A 26,882-nucleotide genomic window follows, 5' to 3' on the forward strand; every position below is an offset into this window, starting at 1 on the left:
ACGTGTGTGTGTGTGTGTGTGTGTGTGTGTGTGTGTGTGTAAGACTACCACTTCTTGCCAAAGCACCTACACATACAATAATTTCCATGATATAAATATAAAGTTAGTATCCCATTATAAAGATAAGTAAACTAAGGCTCTGACAGGGTAAGTGGTTTGTCTACAGTTGCACAGCTACTGGAAGGGCCTATTAACCACCCTTTCCACACATCCTCCTGACAGCTGCCGTGACACCGTATTGAAAAACATAGTTCTGATAATGAGATGAGAGAAGGGGGGCTCTAAAACGCACCCTTAACTCTGACCCAGAATCTCAAAATCCCCATCCTCCCCTGAAGCAGCACGGTGAGGTGAGAAGAGTGCCATGTTGAGAGAGAGAACTGGGTTCCAAACTCACATGCATCACTTTCTACCTATATGAACTTAGGCAAATCCCATATCTTTCCAGACCTCAATTTCCCCATCTGTAAAAAGGTTGAACTCTATTATTTCTAAGGTCTCTTTCAAGTTAAAGTCTCATGATCGTAGGGACCAACTCCCCTACTCTGACATTCTTACTGTTCCCAGGGTAATGGAAGATTAGAAGTGTGGGAGCTGTCTACAAAGGCTGAGGACTGTAGGTTTCCCTTATTAGGGGTCACTGAACAGGGGCCAGATGACTAATTATCAGAGTTGCGTGAGGGAAAATTCTTTGTTTTGACATGAGCTTGACTAGAGGCTGTTAAGGTTCCTTCCAACTCTAAAATTCAGTGACTGCATGCCTCTGGGAGAAGTGTAAAATGTTGGTACATGAAATATAGAGAGGACACACCAAATTTAAACTTCTGTTTTGAAATTTTATTGGATCATCTTGACACAAAATCATTACAGCAGCTTGTGGTATGTTTTTCCTTTTCTTTGTAAGGGAATGTTGATAGCAAATAAAATTCTTTAATATAACACATCATACAGTCTCAAAATTCTAGAATCACTGCACAGGATTCTGTAATAGAGAATACTCTACATGCTAAAGTGACAGTTTTATCCATGAAAAAGAAAATGTGGATTTCCATTCATTAAGGACCATTATCTTTGACGACAGTTTTCAAGATGCTCAGTCTTTTAAAACACAAGCTGGCTGTCCCAAACCAGAATGACACTTCACCAGCCGACTGAACTGTTGCCCACTAATCCCTGGCATAGACAAGTGCAATCAGACAACAAATAATGCTTCTTAGATCTCATCTCATCGATGCTGCTAAGGAAGGGCTCCTTGCAGACACACAGTTTCATGCCAGGAGCTTATTGCAAAGAAGCCCAGAGCTTCCCTCACACCTTGTACACACTGAGACGGCCTATGAAGAGGCCCTGGGCTTCCTTCCCAGCACACATGCTGTCCTGGAGAAGTTACTATGTGGGCCTAGTGGCCTCACGATTTCCACCGGGAGGTGGTTGGTAATAGTGAAGCCTCTGGAATGGCATTTCAAATATTGCCAAGAACATTTAAGTGCAAACAACCTGAGTTTGTCCCTTTCTTGTCTTTCTGGACACCCGACAGCTGCAGTTGCACCGTGTTGAAAACCACAGTTCCAGTAATGAGAGGAGAGGAAGGGGTTCTAAAATACACCCTTAAAATTGGCATAGAATCTCAAAATTCCACACCCTCCCCTGAAACAAGATGGAACAGAGTATGACGGGATCATCATCAAGAGCAAGAACAATCAATCCCTTTTAGCCATCAATGATTCTAGTTGATTATTTCCACTGTCACTATACTAGTTCTTGTGTCTGTAGTGGCAGATTCTAAACCCAAACCTAAGGCCCTTTCTACCCAGGCAGTTCCTCTCAACAACAGCTGAGATTTGTGGGACCCTGTTGGGGCTCTAATCAGCCACTTTCAGATGAAAAATCAGTACTGTGACAAAGTTTATGAGGAACAAGGGGAAAGTGATCCACCATTACATCTTTTACGCTCTATTTGGGGGCAAATGAAAACTTCAAGGGCGAGTGAAGTTGATAATAGTACTTGTCAACCTCATAGGACAAGCCATAGAGTTTTTCCTGTCAAGGACACAGACACAATCCACACTCAGACGCAGACACACCTACATCCATACCCACACATTCCTTTGGACTTTTAATTCCTTTGCTATATTCTACCTTTTCAATGATGTGAGATTTTGGTGGATTTTACAAGAGCACATCAGCAAGAAATCACTAGAAGGGGATATATAATTGTGCAGATTTTGAGATGAACAAGGGAGGGGGAAAAAAGGAATTTAACTCTTTTCAGCCCCCGGGCTTTGTTCCAAAATAGAAGTCCAAGTCAGCTGAACTGTATCTTCTCTTCTCTCCTTTTCTACTTCCCCCTTTTCCCTCCCCCATCCTCTAATTACTCAAAACCCAAAATCAAGTTTCTTTACAGTAAAGGATTCAGGGAAAATCTGGACTGCACACCAGCTGGTTACATACATGCTCCTCATGGCTCTGAAGGGAAGTTCTGCCTACTTGCCTTGAGTTCCCTTCTTAAGAACTGACACAGTTACTGCCATAGGGGTCCCTCTGTGGCTAGTCGGGGGTTCTAGCACCCAAAATCAGGATGGGGGAAGGCTACAACTAGACTATGGAAAACAGCTGGATACAGAGACTTTGGGTAGTCTTGGACTTCAGAAGGTTTCGAGGCTGGAAAGGGTTATTGCTACAGTTGGTAAAAAGTTTCAAAGTGAAAAACTTTAAATAAAAGAAACCAATGTAACCTACAGCCTTGGGATGTCTAAACTGCAGGTGACTGTGACATTAAATTAAAAGCACGTGCCCAGTCTACTACATGCGGACAAGGGAGAAATGTAACACTTGAAGCTGTCCTTGGTGCGTCTTCTGCAGAGGCAGGGCATGAGGGGCCATTCAACACTTTGCCAATGTTTCTCTCATCTCATCTAACAAATTGCTGAGTAGGGTGGGGTCATTGCATTTCCCATCCACTGATACAGAATTCTCTCCCTGAAAAGGAAAAAAAAAAAACACCGTGAGCCAGCACAACTCAAGAGCTTTTAAGTGGAGCCTCCCATTGCTGTTGGAAAAGCACAAGCACCAGAGCAGAGGCCCTGTCTACACTTGAATAGCAGGCTCCCATTAGGAGGGGTGAAGGAGGCTGGGCACGCCTGGTCAGTCTGCTCAGGCTTGGGAAGAGGTGGTGGCTCTGCCACAAGGGGCAAAGGGACCCCGGGGCTCGGCAGCTCGCTTCTCTGTTCCAGCTCTCGACCACTTCCACTCCCTCAGTCTCTTTCCAGGAACAGTAACCTCACCTTCTTCACCAGCAGGCAGACATGATGTCCTTGGATAGAACGGCTGTACATGGAAGCGCAGGAATCAACTCGTTCCACAACTAGAACACATTAAACAATCAAGGGTCAACTTTTATCAAACAACATTCTAAATTCCTAGACAGTTTTTCAACATCACTGACAATTCTCAAGATTCAGGGAAAATTGGAGGCAAAAGAGGTGGGGGATGCAGTCTCCATCTGGAAATATTATGAGTGCTACAAGCCCAAGTCCCAAAGGAGGGACTAGAAGCAGTTTCTACATTCAATTAGGAAAGAATTTTCATTTTTTTCAAGGTGGTGCAGTGGATACAGCACTGGACCCGGAGTCAGGAAGAAATGAGTTCAAATCTGCCCCTTACTAGCTATGTGACTCTAGGAAAGTCACTTAAACTCTACCTCAGTTTACTCCACTGTAAAATAGGATCATGACAGTACTATCTCACAGGGTTGTTGTGAGAATCAAATGAGACCATATCTGTGAAATGCTTTACAAACCTTAAGGCATTATATAAATGCTATTATTACTATTATTAATTGTAATGAAAAATATTCAGCTTGAACTTGAATTCTGAGGAAGAATATTAAACTCACTTAAGATTAATGATGGATATTGGAAGTATTTCAATGCACAACTGGATGACACCAAGAATGAGAGACTGTAAGCACAATTCTTATCTCTAGAGGCAAAGTTGGCAGTCCCCTTAAGCACAAAATAGTTTTTTGTACAAATGCACATTTTGTAATGAGAAAAATATCCCATTCTCCAAATTCTGTAGAAGATAAATCATCTGTGTTACAGTGAAGACAAAAAGCTTCTGCTGGATAGTAACACAGGGATTTCATTTCAAAGTAGAATGGAGAGAGATGGGGATGTTCCAGTTTTCAAGTCTTGTCCCAGTGGCTTGCATCTTCTAAGAAGCACTGTTTCTATTTCTTCATTCATTCAAACACTGACTAAATTATTGCTATATAAAAGAGTGCTGTAACTCAAATAACTGAGACATAATCTTTGCCCTCAATCTAGTAGGGGTTAAAAGGCACATATAAAAAAGTAGCATATGATACTCCGACTAGAGTGATCTGAAATGACCCTTGAAAATTGGATAGGATTTTGATACATAGAAGTGAGGGACAGGAGGAAGTCACTGACAGTCACCAAGCCTTCCTTTCCTTCTTTTATAAAGGGACAAAGGGAATTTTTCATGTATGTGGATATTTCTGGGGATGGTCAAGGAGGATTTGAAAAAGGAGGCAAAATGTCAGTATTAAAGTGTAGGCAAAGGAGGAGGAGAATGACAGGGAAAAGGACAGAGCAGGAGAGCAACAGAAAAAAAAAAAAGGGGGGGGGGGAAGATGTCTATAGTGGGAAGGTAATGCAACTGGGACATCATAAGGACTAGGATCTGAAATCAGCTCTTTTGATCCAAATCCAGAGTTCTTTCTATTATATCAGAATGTGCTGCAAACAAAGGCAGGGAGCCTAAAAAGCTTACAATGTGTGGAGGATGGTAAGCAGACATCCTTCTTGGCTGCAGTGAAGGAGTCCAAATAGGGAAAAACTGGGGATCCATTCTGGAGAAGAGAGGAAGGGGCCAGAGTGTGGAAACGAGCCTAAGCCATGTGCAACATGCAGAAGTAACAAGAGGCTTGGAGAGAGACACTGACACGAGGAAAGCTCAGAAGGAAAAGAAATCAGAACTGAAGTGCAGAAAGGAACTGAGGTGAAGGGAGAAGATGAATGAAGAATACCTCTAATGGCCTAGGAATGAAGTAGTAAAAAGAATCAATGGGGACATGGTGATTGACTGGACACAGCAGGAATAAGAGAAAAGAAAAGAGTCCAATATGACATCAATGTTTTAAACTAATGTGATTGTGAAGATAATGAGGTTATTAAAAAACATGGAAATCAAAAAGACACTAGTTGAACTTATTCTTATCTCTCTTTTCAGTAATTCAACCAAAACAATAGGCAAATATTACAATAAGTAGTTATAAGAGTAATATCTAAATTCTTAGGCTTTTATTTGACAAACGATGGATTTTTTTAAAGCTTCAAGGATGAGAAATCACTTTCTGCAGCCAATATCCTTAGATTCTTACTCTAGATGGCATTAATGTATTAGTTGAAGTGTTCATTCTGAAAAATGATCACAGCATAAATCCAGTTCTCAGTACTTACATATGAAACGACATAAAAGCAATGACAAAAAAAATTAAAATAGATAGATTTGATTATGTGAAATTGAAAAGCTTCTACACACAAAACTAATGTACCTATGATAAAATGGAAAAGGAACTGGGGAAAAAAACTTTATATCAAATTTCTCTGATAATGGTTTGATATGCTAGATGCATAAACAATAAATAAATATATAAAAGACTAATAACCATTCCCCAATAGATAAGTTGTCAAAGATATGAGCAAAGAGTTCTCAAAAGAACTGCAAACTATTCATAACTATATAAAAATTTTTTTTTCCAAATCACACATAATAAAAGAAATGAAAATCAAAATAACTGAAGTTTTACTTTACATCCCACACCCTTTTATACCACAAAGTGGAGAGAGAAGGACATTGACAAAAATAACAAAAAATAACAAAGTTAGTGTTGGATGGAATGTAGAATAATCATCACACTAATACATTGTTTGAAGACCTACAAAGTGGCACAATTCAAAAGAGTACAACCAAAGCAATTTGGAATTAAGCAAATAAAGAAAGGCTTCATATATACCAAAATATTTATAGCAGCACTTTTTGTCATAGCAAAGAATTATAAACAAAGTAGATATCCATCATATTGGGAAGGGCTAAACAAAATTGTGGTATAAGAATATAAAGGAATATTATTATGCTTTAATAAATTAAGTATGTGAAAAATAGAGAAACATGGAAAGATTTATGTGAATTGATACAAGGTGAAGTAAGCAAGGCCAAGGAAAGAACTCACATAATAACTATATAAATGATATGTAACAATGTAAATGAAAAGAAGTACACATATAAAATCAAAAGTAACAGTAACAAATTACAAAGATCAAGCAGAATTTAAATGAAAAGATAACTCCAATCCACCTCTCCATGGAGATATTATATTTAGGTATTATATATTGTACAGATTTTTGAACTTTTTCAATGCATTGATTAGTTACGCTTACTTTTTTTTTACTCTCTAACTTTAAAAAAATCAGCCATTTACACAATACACTACTGTTGGTCCTTCATTCTCAGAGTGATCTGGGAGCTGAGTACGATGGAGAGGCAAAAAGATTCTGCCCCTAAGAGGAACATATGATAAAAGATGCAGGCTAACAAGTTAAGGAGATGCTTTACTTGGTTGGGGTAAGCTCACAGGATTCAGTTTCAAGAAAAATGGGTGAGGGGAAGACATAGAGCTATCTTCAAGTAAATGAAGGCCAGTCACAAAGAAGAGGAAGTATGCTGAGTGAAATGAGGAGAACCAGGAGATCATTATACACTTCAACAGTACTGTATGAGGATGTATTCTGATGGACGTGGATATCTTCAACAAAGAGAAGATCTAATTCAGTTCCAATTGATCAATGATGGACAGAATCAGCTACACCCAGAGAAGGAACACTGGGAATTGAGTGTAAATTGTTTGCACTTTTGTTTTTCTTCCCATGTTATTTTTACCTTCTGAATCCAATTCTTCCTGTGCAACAAGAAATTCGGTTCTGCACACATATATTGTATCTAGGATACACTATAACATATTTAACATGTATGAGGATGCCTACCATTTAGGGGAGGGAGTGGAGGGAAGGAGGGGAAAATTCAGCATAGAAGGGAGTGCAAGGGATAATGTTGTAAAAAATTAACCATGCATATGTACTGTCAAAAAAAAAAAATGTTAAAAAATAAATTAAATTAAAAAACCCCCAAAAAACAAAGAAGAGGAAGTAGATTTGTTCTTATCTTTACAAGGTAGAATTGGTACCAATGAAAAGAAGTCAAGGAGAGGCAGATTTTAGATGAAGTTAAGGAAAATCATCCGGTAAGTCATTTAATCTCACTTTCTTTATCATTAAAATGAGAGGATTGTTCCAGGTAATGTCTGACATTTCTTCCAGCTCCAAATCCTTTGGGCAAATGATCCTTAGTTTAGACTAAGTTATAAAATCTCCCTGCTCCCTGATGTGTCTCAGCATATAATAATTCTGTATTCCTCAAAGCAGAAATTATCCCAAAGGAAGAAGGCAGTTCTATTAGGAAAACCCTTTTATTCAAATGTTAATGAGAAAAGGTTAAAAGAGGAAAAAGAGATGAAATATATTTACCTGAAAAGTGATGGTGAAAACAAATCTTCGCCAGTAAGTGTTGGAAAGAAATGCTAATTCCATCAACTTTTATGGAATTCATGCTCAGTTCACCAGACTCCAGCAACTTGGCAAATGCATCACTGTCCCAAAAACACAAAATGGGGAGGGAAGGACAACCCCAAGACTATACTGAATGAATGTTCTAGGCTCCCCAGATAGTATAAATCAATTCCCACTCCCAAAAGAAGAAATATAGCAAGAACTATAAAGGCAGCAAGGAATCAAATGTTAAAAGCTGTAATACTTTTATAAAAAATATACAGTACTTTTACTACCAAGGTGAGGAGACAACAAATTCTTGGCGGGATGGTATGCCCAAGTGTCTCATATAAAACATTACTAGCTTAAAATCTCCTGCTGACAAGTCACAAACTTTCATGCTAATTTTAGAGATGGGGACACTTTCTTTTTTAGGTCAAAATGTCATTTTTAAGCAAGTCCATGAGAAACTTCAAATTAATGTTACCCAAAGTCACTGTGCTTTCTTTAACAAAACAACATGTGAGACAAATGAATTAGAGAAAAAAAAGGGCTTAGTGACTAGCAAGGCACACTGGGTAGTTCATGCAACAACTGGGATATCTACAGCCAAAGCTCAGCTGGATGTACAAAGCCAAAGCAAGAGCCCAAGTAGGAAGTGGCAGAACAGGAAGCTGTGAGGGAGGTTGGAGCTGCTGCCTTCATTACCCACTTACCTATAGCAAGGCGTGGTGATCAAGTATGAGGTGCAGCTGAAGTGTAATTTGAAATCTAGCTTTTCATGAGTGGAGCCTTCGTCATTCTGCAACAGGCCAAAGGAAATGAGATGAATGGAGGCTAAGGGCTCTGCAGAAGGGAGACCCTGAAGTGCCCTCAGGATCCCTAGGTTCCAGCATCATCCCCACAGCAGGATAGGCCTCCTGCACAAGTGAAGGAAACCCACACCCAGTGGCAGGCACTGCCCCAGTGATTCCACTGAAGTTATAGGAAGGGAGAATAGGGGAGGAAAGGACAGGATTTGTATTTTAAAAACTCATTCCCTGGGTCCTGAACTTTAAAAATTATGTTGCGGCTAAAAATCAACACCTTAACAAAGTTAAGTCCCACAATACCTTAAGAACTTTATCTCTGACTAAAGCCTGTTGGACTCCTTTAAACATAGATATATTTGGGTTTTCCTTTCTTTTTTTTATGTTAAGAAAATGGACCCAGTTACCTCAGGCAATGCCAGTTTTTAGGAGGAACCCTGTAGCTCCAAGCCGGTTCTCCCACTGGCAGGTTAGCCCATCACAGCTGATCTGCTCACCTTAAGGCAGGGTCAAGCATCAAACAATGAAATTGCAAACAACTTTTGGGACAAGCGCTCTGAAGTTGGCAGTCCCTTTGGAGGGTTCGGTTGGCAAGTGAAATGTGACAGGTGAAATGCTGCTCCAGAGAAGCCCTTTAAAGCAGTGCTTTCTATATGCAAACTCAAAAGCCCACACAGTTCAGACTCAATGCAAAAACAGAGTTTAAAGCTGCACTTACTTTGACTATAAAGGACAGCGTCCCTTTTAGCTTCTGTGCCATGATGATGCTCTGAACAGTAAACACAAACTGGGCTTCATTAGAGATTCCTGACATGGAGAGAGATGGGTGAGGGAGAAAGAAATGAGACGCCAAGAAAAGCAGGGTGCGTGAAAATCACAGGAGGATGAGACAGGGAGAATGTATTAATGACGCAGTTCTCATCCACAGAATGTGTTTATCAAGTGACTAAGGGACAGAAAGGGACGGAGGAAGTACCTTCATTGTCCACGGGGCCCATCCTTGATTTGTTCTCACTAAAGACACCATTTCTCCTTCTTTCTGAGATTAGAAAGCTGCCTTGGATTAAGAACAAGTATTGGCGAGGAAGAAAAAAGCCAGGTGATTCTGATTCTGAATAAGGCAAGTTCTGAGAGAGAGAGAGAGAGTGTGTGTGTGTGTGGTGTGTGTGTGTGTCTGTGTGTGTGTGTATACACATGTGTGAGCACAAGTGTTCAAACCTGGCTTTAGTTGGAAGGTACTAGTTGTGTGAATTTGGGCAAGGAGTTAACTGGAGAAGGAAGTGGCAAATGACTCCAGGATCTTTGCCAAGAAAACTTTCTGGTCAGAATTGGCATGCTATGGTCTATGGGCTCATGAAGGGTTAAAAAACGACTGAATACTTAAATAATAATGGGAAGAACATTGGTTTTTGCATCTGAGGTTTGTTACTATTTCTGAGTACTGGGGAAGCTTTGGGGAAGCCAGTTGGCCCTTTAGAGCCTTACATTACCTATTTTCTAAATTAACAGGCTGGACCAAATGAGCCAAAAAGTGCCTTCTGGCCCTATGACACTATGGAGAACCACTGAGATGTGGACTTGTATATGTGTCTTTCTCCAGGTGTCATGATTTTTATTTAAACTAGGTTTAGAAGATGATGGTTTTTGAAAATTGGTAGGCCTTATAACAAATCAAAAGATGACTTTTCTTATGCTCTCTAGGAACATAAATTTTCAGTTGATGATTCTTTAATACATTTCCTTCTTACAATATAATAGGCCACACAGGAAACACAATGGAATTTGCTGATATTTATGAAAATGAAATATCAGTCATCATGATAATGAATTCTAACTTCATATTCAAACCAAACAGCAATACTTCTTTTCAAAAGACTGAGACCCTATAAGATAGCACTGCACAGAACTCAGAATTGGTTTGAATTCTGGTTTTGCTACTAGCTGTATACATTACACAAATCATTTTCCCTCTTTGGGTCTCTGTTTCTTAATATGTAAAATGAAGTGATCTGAAAAAATGACTTCTTTAGTCCCTTCCAACTTCAAGTTCTATGAGCAAGTTAAGATAATCTTCTAGTTGTTTTTCTTTCCTTGAAAACTAGAGGGGAAAAATATGGCTCCTAAGTTTTGGGGATAATTTCTAGATCTGTTGGGTCTTGGTCTGGCAAGTGGGGAGAGAGCATTGGTGCTAGAGTAAGCAGACCTGGATTTGAATCTCAACTCTTACATTTACTATATGACTATAAGGGAATCCCTTAACCTCTCAGCATCAGAATCCTCATCAGGAGGATGAGGATGAGAATACTTGTACAATCTAGTTCAGGCGCTTGTAAGAGAAAGCACTTTATAAACCTTAAAGTACTCTGAAAATATGAACTAAAATATAATAATCATATGTGATTATCATGTTATGATGATGAATTTATTCAAGATTCATGTAAGGAATATTTTCATAATATTTTTTCAGCAGTTTGAATTTGCATATTTGCATGGTCTATCAATTGACAAGTACTCATTAAGAACTTACTATATGTGAGGCTTTATGTTAAGGACTTGGGATACAAAGTCTAGTAATGGTGCCACAGGGGACAGTTGGTCAGATGGGAATCCTGTTATATAAGAGAGACTGGCTGAATATCAATGACATCTCTGGACTTTACCACAGGAATCACCATCATTTATGATAATAGCATCATGAAATGCTTTTCAGTGGGATATCTTTAGAAGGAACTCGCTGCCAGCATTTTCAAACTTCCAAGTCTTTTCACACATATTTTGCTATTTAGACTGGGATGAAAGATCAAAGCTTTTCCTCACCTACAGCTCATATGCACCCACTTTTCCCAACCCCCCATCAAAGAGATGTGTTAATCTGGCTTCAGGTTTGCTTACCAGGGGGCAGCTGGAAAGGCACAGGGACTCCATCATGTACTGAGGTGCCTTCTGGCCGAGACATTTTTGTATTCAGTGAATCCAGCACATTCAATTCCATGCTTTTCAGGAAGCTATCGCTCTTGTTTTCAAAAATCACAGACACCGTCACTTGACTATCCTTCTGAAGATTGCCTTGAATGTCATATGTCTGCAAATAGTCAAGTCAGAAAGGAGTTGTGTAAGTTGTTTTTAGTACCTGCTAAGTACAGGATAAAAGTTAAGTCAGATTAAGAAGAAATAAGGGGAAAAAATCCTAACATCAGTCTTGTTGTTCAGTCACATCCAACTCTTTGTGATTCCTATTTAGGGTTTTCTTGGCAAAGATACTGGAGTGGTTTGCCATTTCCTTCTCCAGCTCATTTTATAAATGAGGAAACCAAGGAAATAGGGTTAAGAGAGTTGCCCAGAGTCACCCAGCTAGTAAGTGTCTGGGGCCAGATTTGAACTCAGGAACATAGGTCTTTCTGACTCCATATCTGGCACACTATTCACTGTGCCACCTAGCTGCCCAAATACAAGCTGTAATTTACCCATCAAAATTTAATCTAGTTTGGATAAATTCTCAGTGTAGCTTATGAAATGAAGCAAATTAAATATATATATATGTATATATATATATAAATAAAATCTATCTATATGGCATACATACATATATGATATATATGCTGGGAAAAAATCATTTTAGAGATATAGCAAATATCAGGGGACATTCTACACTCTGACAGAGCATGCTACTCATCACTTCCCATGTCTTATTCACTTAAAGGAACAACTTGGAAATATGTACTATTAGTTAAAAAATAATCCACTCATTGTAGAATGAGATCTTGCACATTTCCATAGAAAACAAAAAGCCAATTAAACATGATAATTAGGTTCTATTTGCAAGATGTGAAGACCAACAAAGAAATAGTGACCTGTACACTTTTTTTTTTTTTAACTTTTAATGAGAAGATAAGAATATCCTTCTGTTGAAGAACTGGTGGCTCATCCTAACCAATACAAATTGATCTCAGTAGAGGAAGGATGGTGCTCTTTAGTCTAAGATCAGATTGTTTCCTCTAAGCCATACTAGTTACTCCAGATCAGGTTACTCACCATTTTAATGAAAGTATTTTCAGCTAGAAGGCAGTAACTGGACATAGGCTAGGGAGGTAAAAGAAAACATTTTCAGTATAGAAAGCTTATGGAAAGCAAAGAAATCTGATCTGAATAAAGTGAGACCCTTATTCTTTGCTAATAAATCTTGCTGGTGATCTTTGAGTTTAGGATGATAAATACAATTTAGTTCTAAGAATGGAGCTTGCAAGTGTCAAGCATATAAAACAATTTAAAGAATGAATTAACTTTTATCCTTAGGAAATAAAATTACCTTGAGCTTACTTAAGAAGAATTCTAACTTGGGATAGAGAAGCCCAATAGAAACTCTACCCTAGATGCACAATTCTTGCAGACATCCCCCTTGTCTCCCCTCACAAAGCCACCAATCTAGTTCAAGATCTCCTCAGCTCTCTCACCTGCATCATTCTGATAAGCCTCTTGATTGGCTCTCCCTATCTTAAGCAAAGGGACTTTTTAAAAAGTACATGTCTGACAATATCAACCCCAACTACAGTGAATTTAGGACCTGTATCAGGTCTTTTTCTTAGCATTTACAGCCCTTTCCACCTTTATGATATCTTAGTTGCCTTTCCACACACTATATCTAATCAAACTAGCCTTTGAGCTGCCTCATAGATCATAGGCTCCCTGCTCTGGTTCCATGGGGAGCCCATTCCTGGTCTTCCCCCTCTCCCAGATCAAAGCCTTCTGGTCCATTGTGTGTGTGTGTGTGTGTGTGTGTGTGTGTGTGTGTGTGTGTGTGTGTGTGTGTGTGTGTGTGTGTAAGTTGGGGGCAGTATCTATTTGATTTGTGTCCTATTGTGTAGGAGGTGTTTAATAAATGCTTACTTATTATTGATTTACAAGACACTGCAGAACTCGCTAACCAAACCATACAAACTACTAAGAAGCTTGGGAAGAGAAAGAAAAAAGCTCTGGGTTAAGTGTAAGTGCTGGCTCCTTCATTTAATATTACTCAATCTCTTGGAGTCTCCATGTCCTCACCTATCATAAGCAGGATAATAATGCCTGCCCTCCTCAGTCTAGCAGGATTTATGTGAAAGAAAGGATTTCGAAGCACAAATTATCACAATAATTAATAATCAAACCATCTCTGTAACATAAAAGGAAATAACCAGAGACAGCCAGGAGAACCATTCTGAACAGATTGCTAGCCCTCAAAACTCCCTGTGAGGATAAAAAATCTACTGAGGCCCAAGTCAAGACCAAATCATGTTTGTGGTAAGCTGCTGGGTGAATTCTGGTTGGTTCTAAGCGTCCAGCATTGCCTCTCATCCATCTAAGGGAGCTCATGAATATCACCAACTTCCTGCAGAGCCAGAAGTGGTCTTAAGCACCCTCTCACCGGGAGGGGTTCATCATCAAGAGTGCCGTTTTGTATAGCTTCTACTTGTTCATCTTCACTTGGATGCTTCTTCTTTCTGGATTTCTTTTTGTCCTTGGACTTTTCTTCCTTTTCCTTCTTATGCTTTTTCTTCTTATGTTTGGAGGATTTCTAGAACCCAAAAAAGAGTCAACAAAAAATTCTTAAAATAATTCCTTTTAGGTGAGGCTTCAATATTTATGGAAAACTGACTAAATCGCTACAAATTATACTTCTAATACAATTTAGAGCATTAAGTTCCAAAGAAAATTTTGTAAAGAACCCCTTGATATCCTCTTTAAATTATTAAAGTTCTCCCTCCTCATCCTGAGATCATGTCATGTCCTTCTGGGGCTCAAAATTCTTCAGTGATTCCAGACTCCCTCCAGAATAACCAATTCCTTTATCTGAGAAGATTTTTTACCAGTCTTATTTCATTCTACGTCCCTAAAATTGCTCTGTGCCTCAGCTAAATTAGAATTTTAGAACTGAAGGATGCCATAGGAAACATTCTTGCCCTTTTCCCACTTCTAGGTCAACATCTACCAGCTAGTTCCCAAAATTTCCAAGTTAGAAGAAAACTTACTCAAAGGGGATCAGATTCAACGCAAATCTGAATAAAAATTTATTCTATATTATATCTATCATATGGTATTCCTTTAAACATCTCTAGTGAGAAAAAAATCACTAAACCTCCTGAAGCAGCCCATTCCACTTTTTAATAGCTATAATTGTTAGGAAGATTCTCCTTTCATAAAGATTAAATTTCCTTAATTTAAATTTTTATTTCATATTTCCCCCTCTGGTCAGGCAGAATAGGTCTAATACTTCTTTCATTTAAGATAGTTATTACTTTTTCCCCCTCAATAACATTTTATTTTTCCAAATACACACAAAGATAGCTCTGTACATTCACCTTTGTAAAACTTTATGTTCTAAATTTTTCTCCCTTCCCCTTCCCCAAGATAGCAAGCAATCTGATATGTTAAACATGTGCAATTCTTCTACACGTATTTCCACATTCATTATGCTGTGCAAAAAGAATCAGATCAAAAAGGAAAAAAATAAACAAAAATAAAACACGGGAATGGGGGAAAAAAAACAAAACACAATTAAGCAAACAAAGAAATATGTAACACTTTACCAATCATCTCTGTATCATTTCAATTTTAGTATATATGCTGGTTGAAGCAAGCATAGCTATTAAATAATTGAAGCAATCTTGTCTCTATATTATGCACCTCCTTTTTTTCAGTTGAAGTTCATATGGTGTGATCTTAAGACCCTGTCTGATCCTAGGAGTCCTTTTCTAGATACTCTCTAGCTTATCAACGAATTTCCTAAAAGGTGGTCCCCTAGCATGGAATATAATATGCTAAGTCCGATTAAGACAGCAGATTAAGACAAGACAGACTCCTTACTACTATATACTATGCAGCCTAAGATTGTATTAGGTATGGGGACTGCCACATTCAGCAGTATGGGCCTTGGTTGTCTCTGATACTCTGAATCTCTAAAAGACAACTACTATCAACAATTGTTTGCCTTTTTCTTTATAAGAGCTAAAGAAGTCCATCATGAAACAACTATCTACTCATTTACTTATTTTTGAGGTCAATATCTTTAATTCTTTTAAATTAAATTTTTAAAAATTAACAACAACAACAACAAAAACCCCAACTATTTTCTTTTTTTTCCACTTCCCTCCACTGTGAAGGAAAATAAAAGAAAAACATAGCTTTTGTAACAAATATGTATATAATCAAACAAAGGAAATTTTTGATTGGCCATGTCTAAAAAAAAAAAAATCTATCTCACTTACGCCTTGAGATAGTCACCTCTATCCAGCAGAGGATAGCAGGCTTCTTCAAGGGGCTTCTGGAATTGTGGTTGGTTATTGTGTTTATGAGAATTCATAAGTCAAAGTTCCAATCAACATTTATCAAGAGTCCATTAAAAACAAGGCACTGTAAACAACTGCCTCCATTTGCATTGTTGTGTTTTTTACTTACCTTTTCTTCATCATCATCTTCATCTTCTCTCTCTTCTTTTTTAGGTTCTTCATAGTCTTCAGGTACAGCCATAATCGTATTTACATTGGGTTCACTCTGCACAGGAGGATAAAAAGTTTGTATTTACCACAGTGAACCCAATACAAACTAGCTCATGTTAGCATATGCGTGTGGCTAATGAATCTGTAGGGCAAATGTAGTCCAATTTAAATTTTAAAAAAGGAACGCACATTAAAAGCACATGTTTTAGGAAGGCCTATTTCTTTTTACAAACCAAGTAAGCTTTATCCCTTATAGGGCTGGAACTATATTCTCTAGTTTTATATATGTGAAATAATTCCTAAGTTAGCAGGAGTCCCATTTTCAATGGTTAATGTGAAACAGGTTTTCAAAACTCTTTGCCAACTGTGATTATCTTTGGCTGGAAAGGTGGAAATAGTTGATTCAATTCAATAAACCATTATTAAGTACTTATGTTTCCATCACCTTGTAAAATACCAAGAAGAAATTCAAAAGATGATCACATTTTCTTTCTACTCAAAGACCTTTTGCCAACATTAATTTCTTTCTTTTTTTTTTGGGGGGGGGAAGGGAGGAGGAGAGAGAAGCACAAGGTAATTGAGATTAAGGGACTTGAGCGAGGTCACTTAGCTAATAAATGTCAAGTGTTTGAGAAACTGGATTTGAACTCAGGTCTTCCTTATTCTCGGCTAGTGTTCTATTCATGGCACCAATTAGCTACCCTGCCAAAATCAATTTTTGGGGAAAAGTACCTTGATACAAATATGCTTTAATAATTAGAAGAAGGCTTCAAATATGAAATCAAGGGCTCAAGGATTTTCTCAAAAAGAGATCATAAATGAAAGGAAAAGTCCTTCAAATATCCCATGGAATTTTATCTGAAAGTGCCTAATGGAGCAGATAACCAAGAAAAGGTGCTCAGCTTGAAAGGCATTTCCTGATGGTCATTTATATATACAAAGCTTATATACCCTGTACAAGAATGTTTGTGGCAGCCTTCTTTATAGTGGCCAGAAACTGGAAACTGAGTGGATGTCCATCTATTGGAGAATGGTTGAATAAATTGTGGTATATAAATGCTATGGAATATTATTGTTCTGTAAGAAACAGCCAGCAGGATGATTTTAGAAAGGCCTGGAGAGACTTAACTGAACTGATGCTGAGTGAAATGAGCAGGACCAGGAGGTCATTATATACTTTAACAATATTATATGATGATCCATTCTGATGGACGTGGCCTCTTCAACAATGAAATGAACCAAATCAGTTTCAATAGAGCAGTAATGAACTGAACCAGCTACACCCAGCGAAAGAACTCTGGGATTTGACTATGAACCTCTATTTTTGTCCACCTGGATTTCTGATTTCCTTCACAGGTTAATTGTGCACTATTTCAAAGTTCAATTCTTTTTGTACAGCAAAATAACTGTATGGACATGTATACATATATTGTATTTAACTTATACTTTAACATATTTAACATGTATTGGTCAACCTGCCATCTGGGGAAGGAGAGGAAAAGTTGGAACAAAAGGTTTTGCAATTGTCAATGCTGAAAAATTACCCATACATATATCTTGTAATTAAAAAGCTATATAGGAAGAAAAGCTTATACCCATCTTGCTAATATCACTACCACATACCAGTCTGGCTTCCACTTAAAGCCACACAACTCTGGAGGGATATATGCCCAGAGGAATACAGTGAACTTCCTTGCAATTTAATGGAGTCACTTACATTACCAGTCATTTTCCAACATATTTTCACTTATTCTTAAGGCAAGACTAAAAGAGTATGCTCTTAGAGTGGGTGACTTACGGGTGATTGTGCAGTGGAAGCAGCTGACGGAGCAGCAGAGAGCCAGAAGTCCAAGTCTTCCCCCTTAATAAAGAGGAGATGAAGTTTCAGAAGAAAAAATAAGATCATAGGCTTTAAAAACAACAACAACAACAACAACAACAACAACAACAACATATGGAGTAAGAAGTAACTCAGTTTTTTATCTGTCACATCCATGTAAGATATGATTTATCATCAAGGAAAGAAAGGTAGACTGTTTGACTATGTTCTTTTCCAGTTCCTAATTTAAAAACATCCCTTTCCTCTGAATTCCTTGGTAGAATACAGAAATCTTCCCTTTGTTACCCACTATCTCTAAAAATTTCCCTATGTTCCTTTTGTTCTCTCTTCCTAAGTGCTGCAGACTCAAGAAGTGGTTCTTGCCCCCTGTTCTGGCTGGCAAAAGCAAGGAAGAAAGGGCAAAGAACAGGAAAAACTCAGTCAGACCCCCTTTATTCCCAGGGATTTGCTCTATTGTAACTTAGGCCGTAATTCTGGAAGCACTTTTTTTCTCACAAAAACACTTAGCTATAATTTCCATTTAATATCATCTCCTTTAATTAATAATGAGACTGTCAATATGGACATAGCTCAATTTGTCCAGCAATGTGTTTACCCACTGATATAAAAAGAAAGAGCAGATTTTAAAATAGCATTTAGTTATCTGTTAGAACAAAACATAGCCTTAAAGGCTTCAATAAGGTATTGATTATAACAGATTATAATCATACAAGTTTCTAGGACAGATGTGACCACAGTGATGATAGTTCAGTGATTAACGGAGTATCAACATCTAGTGAAACATGAAACATGGCGGATGTTCCAATGAGAATATGGTCTAAGTGGTGTAGATTACCCCCCCCCCCCCATTAGATGATAAATTGCTACTCCTCTGTTGGGCAATTCTTGCCCATTTTTTGTACATACTCCAGAGGAGCCACTTCTCTGTGCTGGAAGCCCTCCTCTGGTTCTGATGGTATTTCAGTGATGATCATTTTAGCACTTAAGATGTTCAATAATTAGCTCTCAATTTCAACTACATGACTGGCCCAATTTTCTTTAATCATAAATATCTTTTGTCACATGCCAGTTTTAGTTAGTAATATGCAGTGGTTATAGCAAAAAATTTGGAGTAAAAGACCCTGGGTTCAAATTTCAATGATGCTTACTTCCTAGGTAATCTTGAACAAATTACTTTTCTTCTCTGAGCCTCAGTTTCCTTAACTGTAAAAAGAGGAGGTTGGACTCGAAGGCCTTTGAGCTCTTGTCCATCTCAAACTCCCATGACCCCCCATGTCTCACTCTCCACCATCTTGCCACTGTCACTGCAGAAAGAGATGAGGATGACATAAATGTCTGTATTTTTAAAAATCTGTTTCCTAGGTTGTCATTGTCCCCCTAAATCTATAACCTAATGGCTGCCCTTCTGGTGATGAACTTCCTTGGACAGGAATCACAGTTTGTTCCTGGGTTTTTACCTGAAGCATTTTTAGCCTCTTGCAGTGTGCCGGGGGCAATTTCCCACCAGCTTCCTGCCATCTGTTATTTAACCCAGAAAGACCTAACAAAGATTTAACCAAAGCAAATTCCACAAATTCCCCTCTGAGTCAAAAATAATCACAAAAGTTTCAGCCAAGGCTTGATTTTTCACATTTGAGTAAGGAGGTAGAAGCAGTCTGACAAGGTTTGTAAACAAAATATTCGTGATTTATAACTGCTGCTCACATTTCTGTAACACTTTGAGGTTTACAAAACACTTTCCTCATCATAGTCCTCTGAGACGGTACTGCAAAGCTCTCAAATGTTCCAGATGATGGAAACAAGGCCCAGAGAGCCTAAACCTCCTGCCCTTATTCCCCACCCACCATGCTTCTGTAACTCAGCCTGGGCAGAGTCCAGGAATGTCAGGAACTAGGAGGAAATAGAAAATAAGAAATCATGGTTCCTGCCCTCAAAGTGTTTAATGCCAAGTGGCAAGAAACTAACAAGAATTACCTTTTTCACTTTTTCTTTCTCTTTTTTCTTTTCTTTCTCTCTCTCTTTTTCTTTGTGCTTCTTCTCTTTCTTTTTTGGTTTTTTGCTCTTCTTTTCTATCACAGGAATTTCTTCTTTCTCAGGGGATTTGGGGGTTTCTGCATTTCTATGCCTTTGGACTGGTAGTTTTTCACTATCTGCTAAGGGCCTTAAAAGAAAAAAGAAGGGTAGTATTTGGTGACAGAGACCATTCTAATCCCAGAACATTTGTTCACTAGTTTCCCCAAAGTATGTTCTCTAATGAAATAAATATTTGTCTAAAAACCCCACTTATGCCCCCAAGCTGGTGATATGTGCATACTTTAGGGTTTCAAAGGGAATCTCCTATGCATAGCTAGAGACCACTTTCTCTTGCATGCAATGTAAAAAAAGAAAAATATTTTTCAATTCCGTACTAACCTTATCTTCTCACTGGAGGATAATGAAAGTACTTGAACACTTTCAAGAGAAACAGTGTGGGAACACAAAAATACACTTTAGATCCTCACAAGCTACATTCTCCTTAAAGAGTTGAGAGTAAAGGAGAAAAACTCAAAACTCTAGATAATACAAAGCAAGCTATATACAACTCCTTATTTGCTCTTTAGCAAATGAACAGACAGCCATGCCTTCCCATTAGGAGAGGAACTAGTATTTTCTCTTTCTCCGACCTGGAAGTTGAGGGCTCTAGTGATTTGGGAGCAAGATTCTCTCCTAACTAATCAATTGTGTGTCTGTAGAAGCAAGTGGTGAGTAGCATTAATCATCAGATGGCATTCTAATCTAACTTCATACACCATGCAGACATAGGTGCTCAGAATCATACTCTTTTTTTTCTGTTGAGAACTTTGCATTTGGGGGCAGCTAAGGTGGCGCAGTGGATAGAGCACCAGCCCTGAATTCAGGAGGACCCGAGTTCAAATCTGGTCTCAGACACTTAACACTTCCTAGCTGTGTGATCTTAGGCAAGTCACTTAACCCCAGCCTCAGGGGGGAAAAAAAAAAAAAAAAAAAAAAAAGAACTTTGCATTTAAAAATAAACATTGAGACAGCTTGCATCATGGGATCAAGACAAAGCGGGGGAAAGCCATTAGTATTCTCCAGGTCTGCTGGCCAACTCAAATTATTAATCCTTCTGGGTTGGCATTAATATAGTTTAAATGCTTGCTTTAGTATGCTATCAGTAAGTAATGATGGCAGAAGGGAGACTAATCTAATTTTATTTTAAAACAAAACATTGTAAATTCTCAAAGATCACTGTTAGAACTGCAATATGCTTGGCTTCCTGGAAGCTGCCCATCATGATTCCTGAGAAAAGTCCCAAAGAAAAATTGGCCATCCAATCCAGGTTTGTGTCTATGGGTCGAAAACATCATGTGTGATCCTAGGAAGCTATACAAAACTGTTCTGGGAGCAGCAAACCAATTTTTTCAAAGAATGCTGAAATACTGGGATATCTTACCTGTGAGGCTTCCCTGAAACCAGACTGCATGTGAGTGTGAGAGATAGACATGGCAATGTGAGCACAGAAAGAAAAAGAGAGAGGACAGAAGTTATGAAAACAAGTGACAGACAGACAGGGGCCAATGGCTCTGAAGCGATGAGAAAAGAATGGACAGACACAAAATGAAGAACCAAGCTTTTTAAATTGGGAACATCATTTAATTTAGAAACAATTCTATTATTAGATTGTCCATAAATATATCTTTCACTTTAGTTTAGAAGCCCTTTGTGCAGCATCTGAAGGTCTTTCCTGCTTAAGAATCTTATTGGCTGCTCCTATTAATCTCTAAGTCAAAACCATGGCTCTGTGGTAATTTTTACAGCAGACAACTGGAAAGCAGGAAAGAATTATGACTGTGAATCAGCCATTTAGGGATAAAGAGTGCTTACAAAGAGTTTCCTTCTACTGCTTGATAGAAAACCAGGAGTGCAGAATTATCTTTAAACGGAAAAGCTGGGTAAAGCTTAGAACAACTCATTCCATGTGTAAACCAGGATTTTCCATGAATTTACCCATTCTAAACAAACAGAAAAATGGTGGTTCAACTGCAATTGCAAAAACTGCCTAAGTCTATGGCTTAATTCCTCCCACACCAGAATACTAAACATTTTTTAATGAATAGATGATAAGAATTTGTTATTTCAAAGAAATATCTCAACAATAAAAATGCTCTGGCTTTTACCAAAGATACTGTTATGACAGAAACAGTTTTGTAAGACTAGAAAACAATATCATTTATTAAAAGAAAAATTTCTATTATTATCCTGGTATAGCAATAAAGCTACTATCAGAATTGACACAGTGAAAATGACAATGCTATTCATTACATATTCCCATGCAGCTAGAATCAGAGTGAGAATTTTTTAGCAAGAGCACAAAACAAATTTAAAGGGAACTGTTTTCCAAACTATTATAGGAAGTTAGCTTCATATTTCTTTCTTGGTCTACAGCCCATCCCAAAATTGGACATAGTTTTAACTTATCTTGGGGACCAAAAAAAGGGGAGGAACAATGCCAATAATTCAGAAATTAAGTGCTCCTCAGCCATAATAGCTGACATTTATCTAGTACTTTAAGGTCTGCATAAGGGGCAAGATGCTGGAAAGAATGCAGTGCTAGCCTCGAAGTCCAGAAGGGATGGAATCCAGTCTAGCCTCAGACACACTCTATGACTGCAGGGGAGTCATTTAGCCTCTCAATCTTCCCAAGAAATCCTCTGAGATGACAAGTTACGGAAGAGGATCTGGATTGGTGGAGGGAGTTCCCTACAATTACATTTCACTAGTTTTAAGACCATGGGCAGACAATTTAACCTGGCCAAGACTCACTTTCCTTAACTGTAAAATGTGACTAATAACAACAATACCAACTATTTATCAAGGTTATTATAAAGACCATATAAGAATGCATCAAAATTGCTTTGCAAACCTTAAAGTATTATGGAAATGTAAGTTATTATCAATACAATGAGGTACAGAGTAAAGAACACCAACTCAGGAATCAGAATACCTGGGCTTAAATGACTAAGTCTTGTTACTAAGAGGCAAATCTCATCTTACTCAAGTGTATATTGAAAGGTGGGACTAGCCTGGCCTGTAAGGTACTACCTTCTAGCTTCTAGAGCTATAATCCCATAATGAAATCTCAAGAGTGGACCCTCAAAAAAAAATGCAATGGACCTATAAACAGAAGGAAGATATTTTAAATTCTGGAGAGATATAAACAGAGGGGAGCTGGGAACTTTCAATGGATGTCTCCAAGGCCTTCTAAAATTCTGATCTTCATTTCGAGAAAGATCATACTGCCTGGATGAAAGAGGTATCAAAATAAGGTACTGTTAAAAGCCACAATGGCAATCATTATACACAGCATGGACAGAATATTTAAGACCAATTCCCTAACTTTGTGACTTTGTCCATGGCCAGCCTGATCATTTATTTGCTAGATGGGGATTTAAATGTTCAAGATTTTCAGATATCGGAAACAGCTGTTTTGCTCAAGAGTACAAAGGAATGGGGTGGGATATAAAACCCTTCCAGTGCTAAAAGGGATGAGTTTTATCTAGTTCTTTTAGTAGAGCGGGATTAACTAGGAAAGGACATTGTCAGTCAGCATTCTCTTATCATGCCAAATTCTCTCTGAGGCAGTAGAATAGAGGAGCACAGCCTAAGATGAGGATCAAGGACAGCCAGCAGAGGTTTAAGGGAAGCAACCTCACAATTTCATCCTGATGGGTTTGCCCTATCAGTCTGGCTGATAAACTTGTACAGAGGAAAATCCCTTGGAGATCACCAGTCTCAGAGGACTGCTATGGTATGTGGGGTGGGGATAGGGGTGAGGGTGGGTGCTTTTAAAGTGAAAAAAACATAAAAACCAATTAATGCTCTCAGATAACAGGGAAAACATGAAAATTTTCTGACTTACTAGATGGACACCTGTGTTCATTCTGGAAACATTTTTAGAAAAGATTAGGACATGTTTTAAAATACATACAGACAACTAGGAAAATGAGTAGGCTCAAAACCATGTTCTGTGAAACCTGATTGAAGGAACTGAGGCCATTTTAACCCTGAGTAGACAAGGCATGTGTTATTCAGTCACACTGAACTCTCCATGACTCTTTCTGGGGGAGTTTCCTGGCAAAGATACTGGAGTAATTTGCTATTTCTTTCTCCAAAGGCAAGACTTCATGGGCTCATAATCATGATTTTTAAATAAAGAACTACCACAAAGAAGGGGCTTGTTCTGCTTTGCTCTAGATGGCAAAATTAAGACCAATAGGTGAAAATTATAGAAATACTTTTTAGCCCTGAGAAAATGAAAAAAAATGGAATGGGGTGTACCTTATTAAGTACAAAGCTCCCTGTTCTTAGAAGTGTTTGAGAGTAGGCTGAATACTTTGAATATGGCAGAAGGGACTCAAACATAAGAAAAGAGATTGAATCTAATGACCCTTCTAAACCACATAGAGTCTCTAATTCAATAGTGCCTTTCTAGCCACAAAAGCCCCTAAAATAATGGAAAAGCTTACTACATTTTTAGAAGGATTTCAACCAATAGACAAAAAAACCCAAAGAATTCAATTTACTTACTTATCCAAATCTATGTCCAGGGCCTTATAGGGATCATTGGGATCTTTGTCATCTTCATCACTTGGAAGTGCATTCTGAGGGTAATGGTAGGGAAGGTTAGGGATAGAAAAATAAAAAAACAGTCTGTTTATATAAAAATCATTCATTCTAACTAGGTATAACTTCAAAACCCAAGGAGTCCCAATGAAAAGATAGGCTTGGACTTTAGTTTTATGGGAAAAGGCTTAAAGCTGTCTACACAGTTAATGCTCACATTTCCAAAGGCACACTTAGAAAGAAAGATTCCACTAGAGTGCTCAAGAAACCAACACATACTAGGGCAGCTGAATTTATTGCTGAGGCCCAGAGATGGACATTCTGTTCATATGATTTAGAAAAGGATTCTATCAAAAACAAATTTAAGCAATGCCCCACATAAATTATAGAACTTCTAGGTAAAAATGACTACTGAGTGAAAAGTACGTTAAACTATTAGTGATGAAGCAGAAAGTAATGGATGAGGAAGCTATGTTGCTTAGCCAAAAGGTGTGATATGGGTTTGTTACCAATCACAACTGACTCATTGTTTTCTTGTTAGGTTTCTTGCCTCTGGTTCGGTGTTTTCTCCCCATAAAGTGTGACCCTTAAGGATGTCGTAATAGGAAAGGAAGCGGGAACAGCAGGACAATGTCATTCAGCAGGATCCTGTTCTAGAAAAGAAGTCAGGACCTCAGACTATGGTGACTCAAGGGATCCTATGGTAGCACAGACCTGAGGAAAAGCCAGCTGGACCTTGAAAGGGCTAACTCTGTGCCTTACCCAGCAGATCACTATAGTATAAAGGAAAAGAAAAGAGAGGACAGGACGGTGAGGGAGGGCTGGGTGAGACACTAACCTCCGGCATCTCCTCAGTGATGATGTCCACTTGTTGTGCAGGAGCTATATCTTCATCACTTTCTGTGTGCAGTGAGTTGTGTCGGCGATGTTTGCCTTTTTTTTCCTTTTTCTGCTTTTTCTTCTTCTTGTCTTTCTCAAGTTTTTGTTTATGTCTCCGTTCTTCTTCAAGCTTCACATACTGGTCTGACATAGGAATACCTACAGAAGGTGCAATTATAGTGTTGGGGGTCCAAAGCCAATAAAGACGTTCAACTTAAGAATGGTGAGCCACAAAGTTTCAAAGACATCAATGGCAAAGGAAAGAAACAGTGATGGAGGGGCAGTTAGGTGGTGCAGTGGATAGAACACCACTCCTGAAATTAGGAGTTCAAATCTGGCCTCATACATTTAATACCTCCTAGCTATGTGACCCTAGACAAATCACCTAACCCTAACTGCCTCAGAAAAAAAAAAAAAAAAGAAAGAAAGAAAGAAAGAAAGAAAGAAACAGTGATGGAACAGAAGGGCTCATCCCTGGCTCCTGATTTCTCTCATGATGGTGATGGGGGAAGGGGGGGAAGTCAAGGTCATGGCACTGCCCCATGCTGCTGCCTTTCCTTTTGGTCTTCTTTGCTCACCTACCCTTGTGCCTGGAGTGGCCTGGCTCATCTGGCAGCTCCTGCTAAAAGTAAGGTTTGACACCATTCCAGTTGAAACAATCTTCTTCCTCCTCAGTATCTCTCAGGATCTGGAGTGGACCTCCTCTTTCTGGTGTCAGTTATTTATATCTATTTATTCCCCACCCCCTGCTTCAGCTAGATTGTAGATACTTTTGAGAAGGGATTATGCCCTATTCATCTTTGTATCACTTGTACTGAAGACAGGTTTGCCGAACTTCCCTCTCTGTGCCAATCAGGATGTTGCAGGTCTCTTCCCAGTCAGTCAGTCACGGGTAGTGCAGGGAAAACATTCATCATTTTGAGAAAGGAGGGACACCGGGAAAAGTGTGTAGTAATAAGGGCCTGTTATAACATCTGATAGCTACTCTCATCCCTCAGTCCCATTGGGAGTAGCTGGCAGAATAATATATTCATAAATACTAGATGCAGAAGGGGACCTGAGACACTAGAATTCATTGGGGAAAAAAAAAGAAAAAAGTTCATGTAAATTTTTTTAAATGTATAAAAAAAAGATTTGAAATCTTATTAATATGTGGTTTACTTTATCCTTGAAAGTATGCTAACAGTATATATACTCAAATTTCTTCCAAATAAATGTGCTATAGAGCTATAGGATAAGCCAGATTATTTCCAAAATATCTTTTAGTTTGAAAATTTCAAGATCTATTTTCTAAGATTCCTCAAAGATCTGACATTCTGTTTCATATATTAAAATTTCTTCCAATACTAATAGCCTATGAAGATTTATGATATTGACTTTGGGCCAAAAGGTAAGGGAGGGAGAAAAATCAGCAAATTAGAGTAGGTCAGGGAAAGTGGAGTAAGAAGTGGGCTGGATTTGGCTTTTGGGTCAGATCTTAACAACCCCTGATCTAATGTGTTATCAATTCAACAAAACAGTCACTGAGTATCTAATATAATCTTTACAACTTCAGGATAAACTAAGCTACAGGATTTCAATTATAAAACTCTATACTTGAAAATAAATCATAAGAATTCCAGCAACC

At 38.3% G+C, this 26,882-nt stretch overlaps 1 protein-coding gene across 1 annotated transcript in view; it reads right to left on the bottom strand.

The window, feature by feature from the left end:
- Window positions 1–815: 815 nt before the first annotated feature.
- Window positions 816–26,882, bottom strand: part of AP3D1 (adaptor related protein complex 3 subunit delta 1) — a 145,185-nt gene continuing 119,118 nt past the window's right edge. Inside the window, exons 20-32 of the mRNA XM_074303843.1 lie at window positions 25,215–25,414; window positions 24,341–24,414; window positions 19,727–19,913; window positions 17,711–17,773; window positions 15,872–15,967; window positions 13,842–13,991; window positions 12,473–12,520; window positions 11,333–11,522; window positions 9,159–9,247; window positions 8,348–8,433; window positions 7,611–7,732; window positions 3,285–3,364; window positions 816–2,979 (exon numbers count right to left, since the gene is read on the bottom strand). Coding sequence (XP_074159944.1) covers window positions 2,884–2,979; window positions 3,285–3,364; window positions 7,611–7,732; window positions 8,348–8,433; window positions 9,159–9,247; window positions 11,333–11,522; window positions 12,473–12,520; window positions 13,842–13,991; window positions 15,872–15,967; window positions 17,711–17,773; window positions 19,727–19,913; window positions 24,341–24,414; window positions 25,215–25,414 — 1,481 coding nt within the window. The 3' untranslated portion in view covers window positions 816–2,883. The remainder of the gene's footprint in view (window positions 2,980–3,284; window positions 3,365–7,610; window positions 7,733–8,347; window positions 8,434–9,158; window positions 9,248–11,332; window positions 11,523–12,472; window positions 12,521–13,841; window positions 13,992–15,871; window positions 15,968–17,710; window positions 17,774–19,726; window positions 19,914–24,340; window positions 24,415–25,214; window positions 25,415–26,882) is intronic.

This window comes from Sminthopsis crassicaudata, chromosome 1 (assembly GCF_048593235.1).
Source record: "Sminthopsis crassicaudata isolate SCR6 chromosome 1, ASM4859323v1, whole genome shotgun sequence".
NCBI classification, from domain to species: domain Eukaryota; kingdom Metazoa; phylum Chordata; class Mammalia; order Dasyuromorphia; family Dasyuridae; genus Sminthopsis; species Sminthopsis crassicaudata.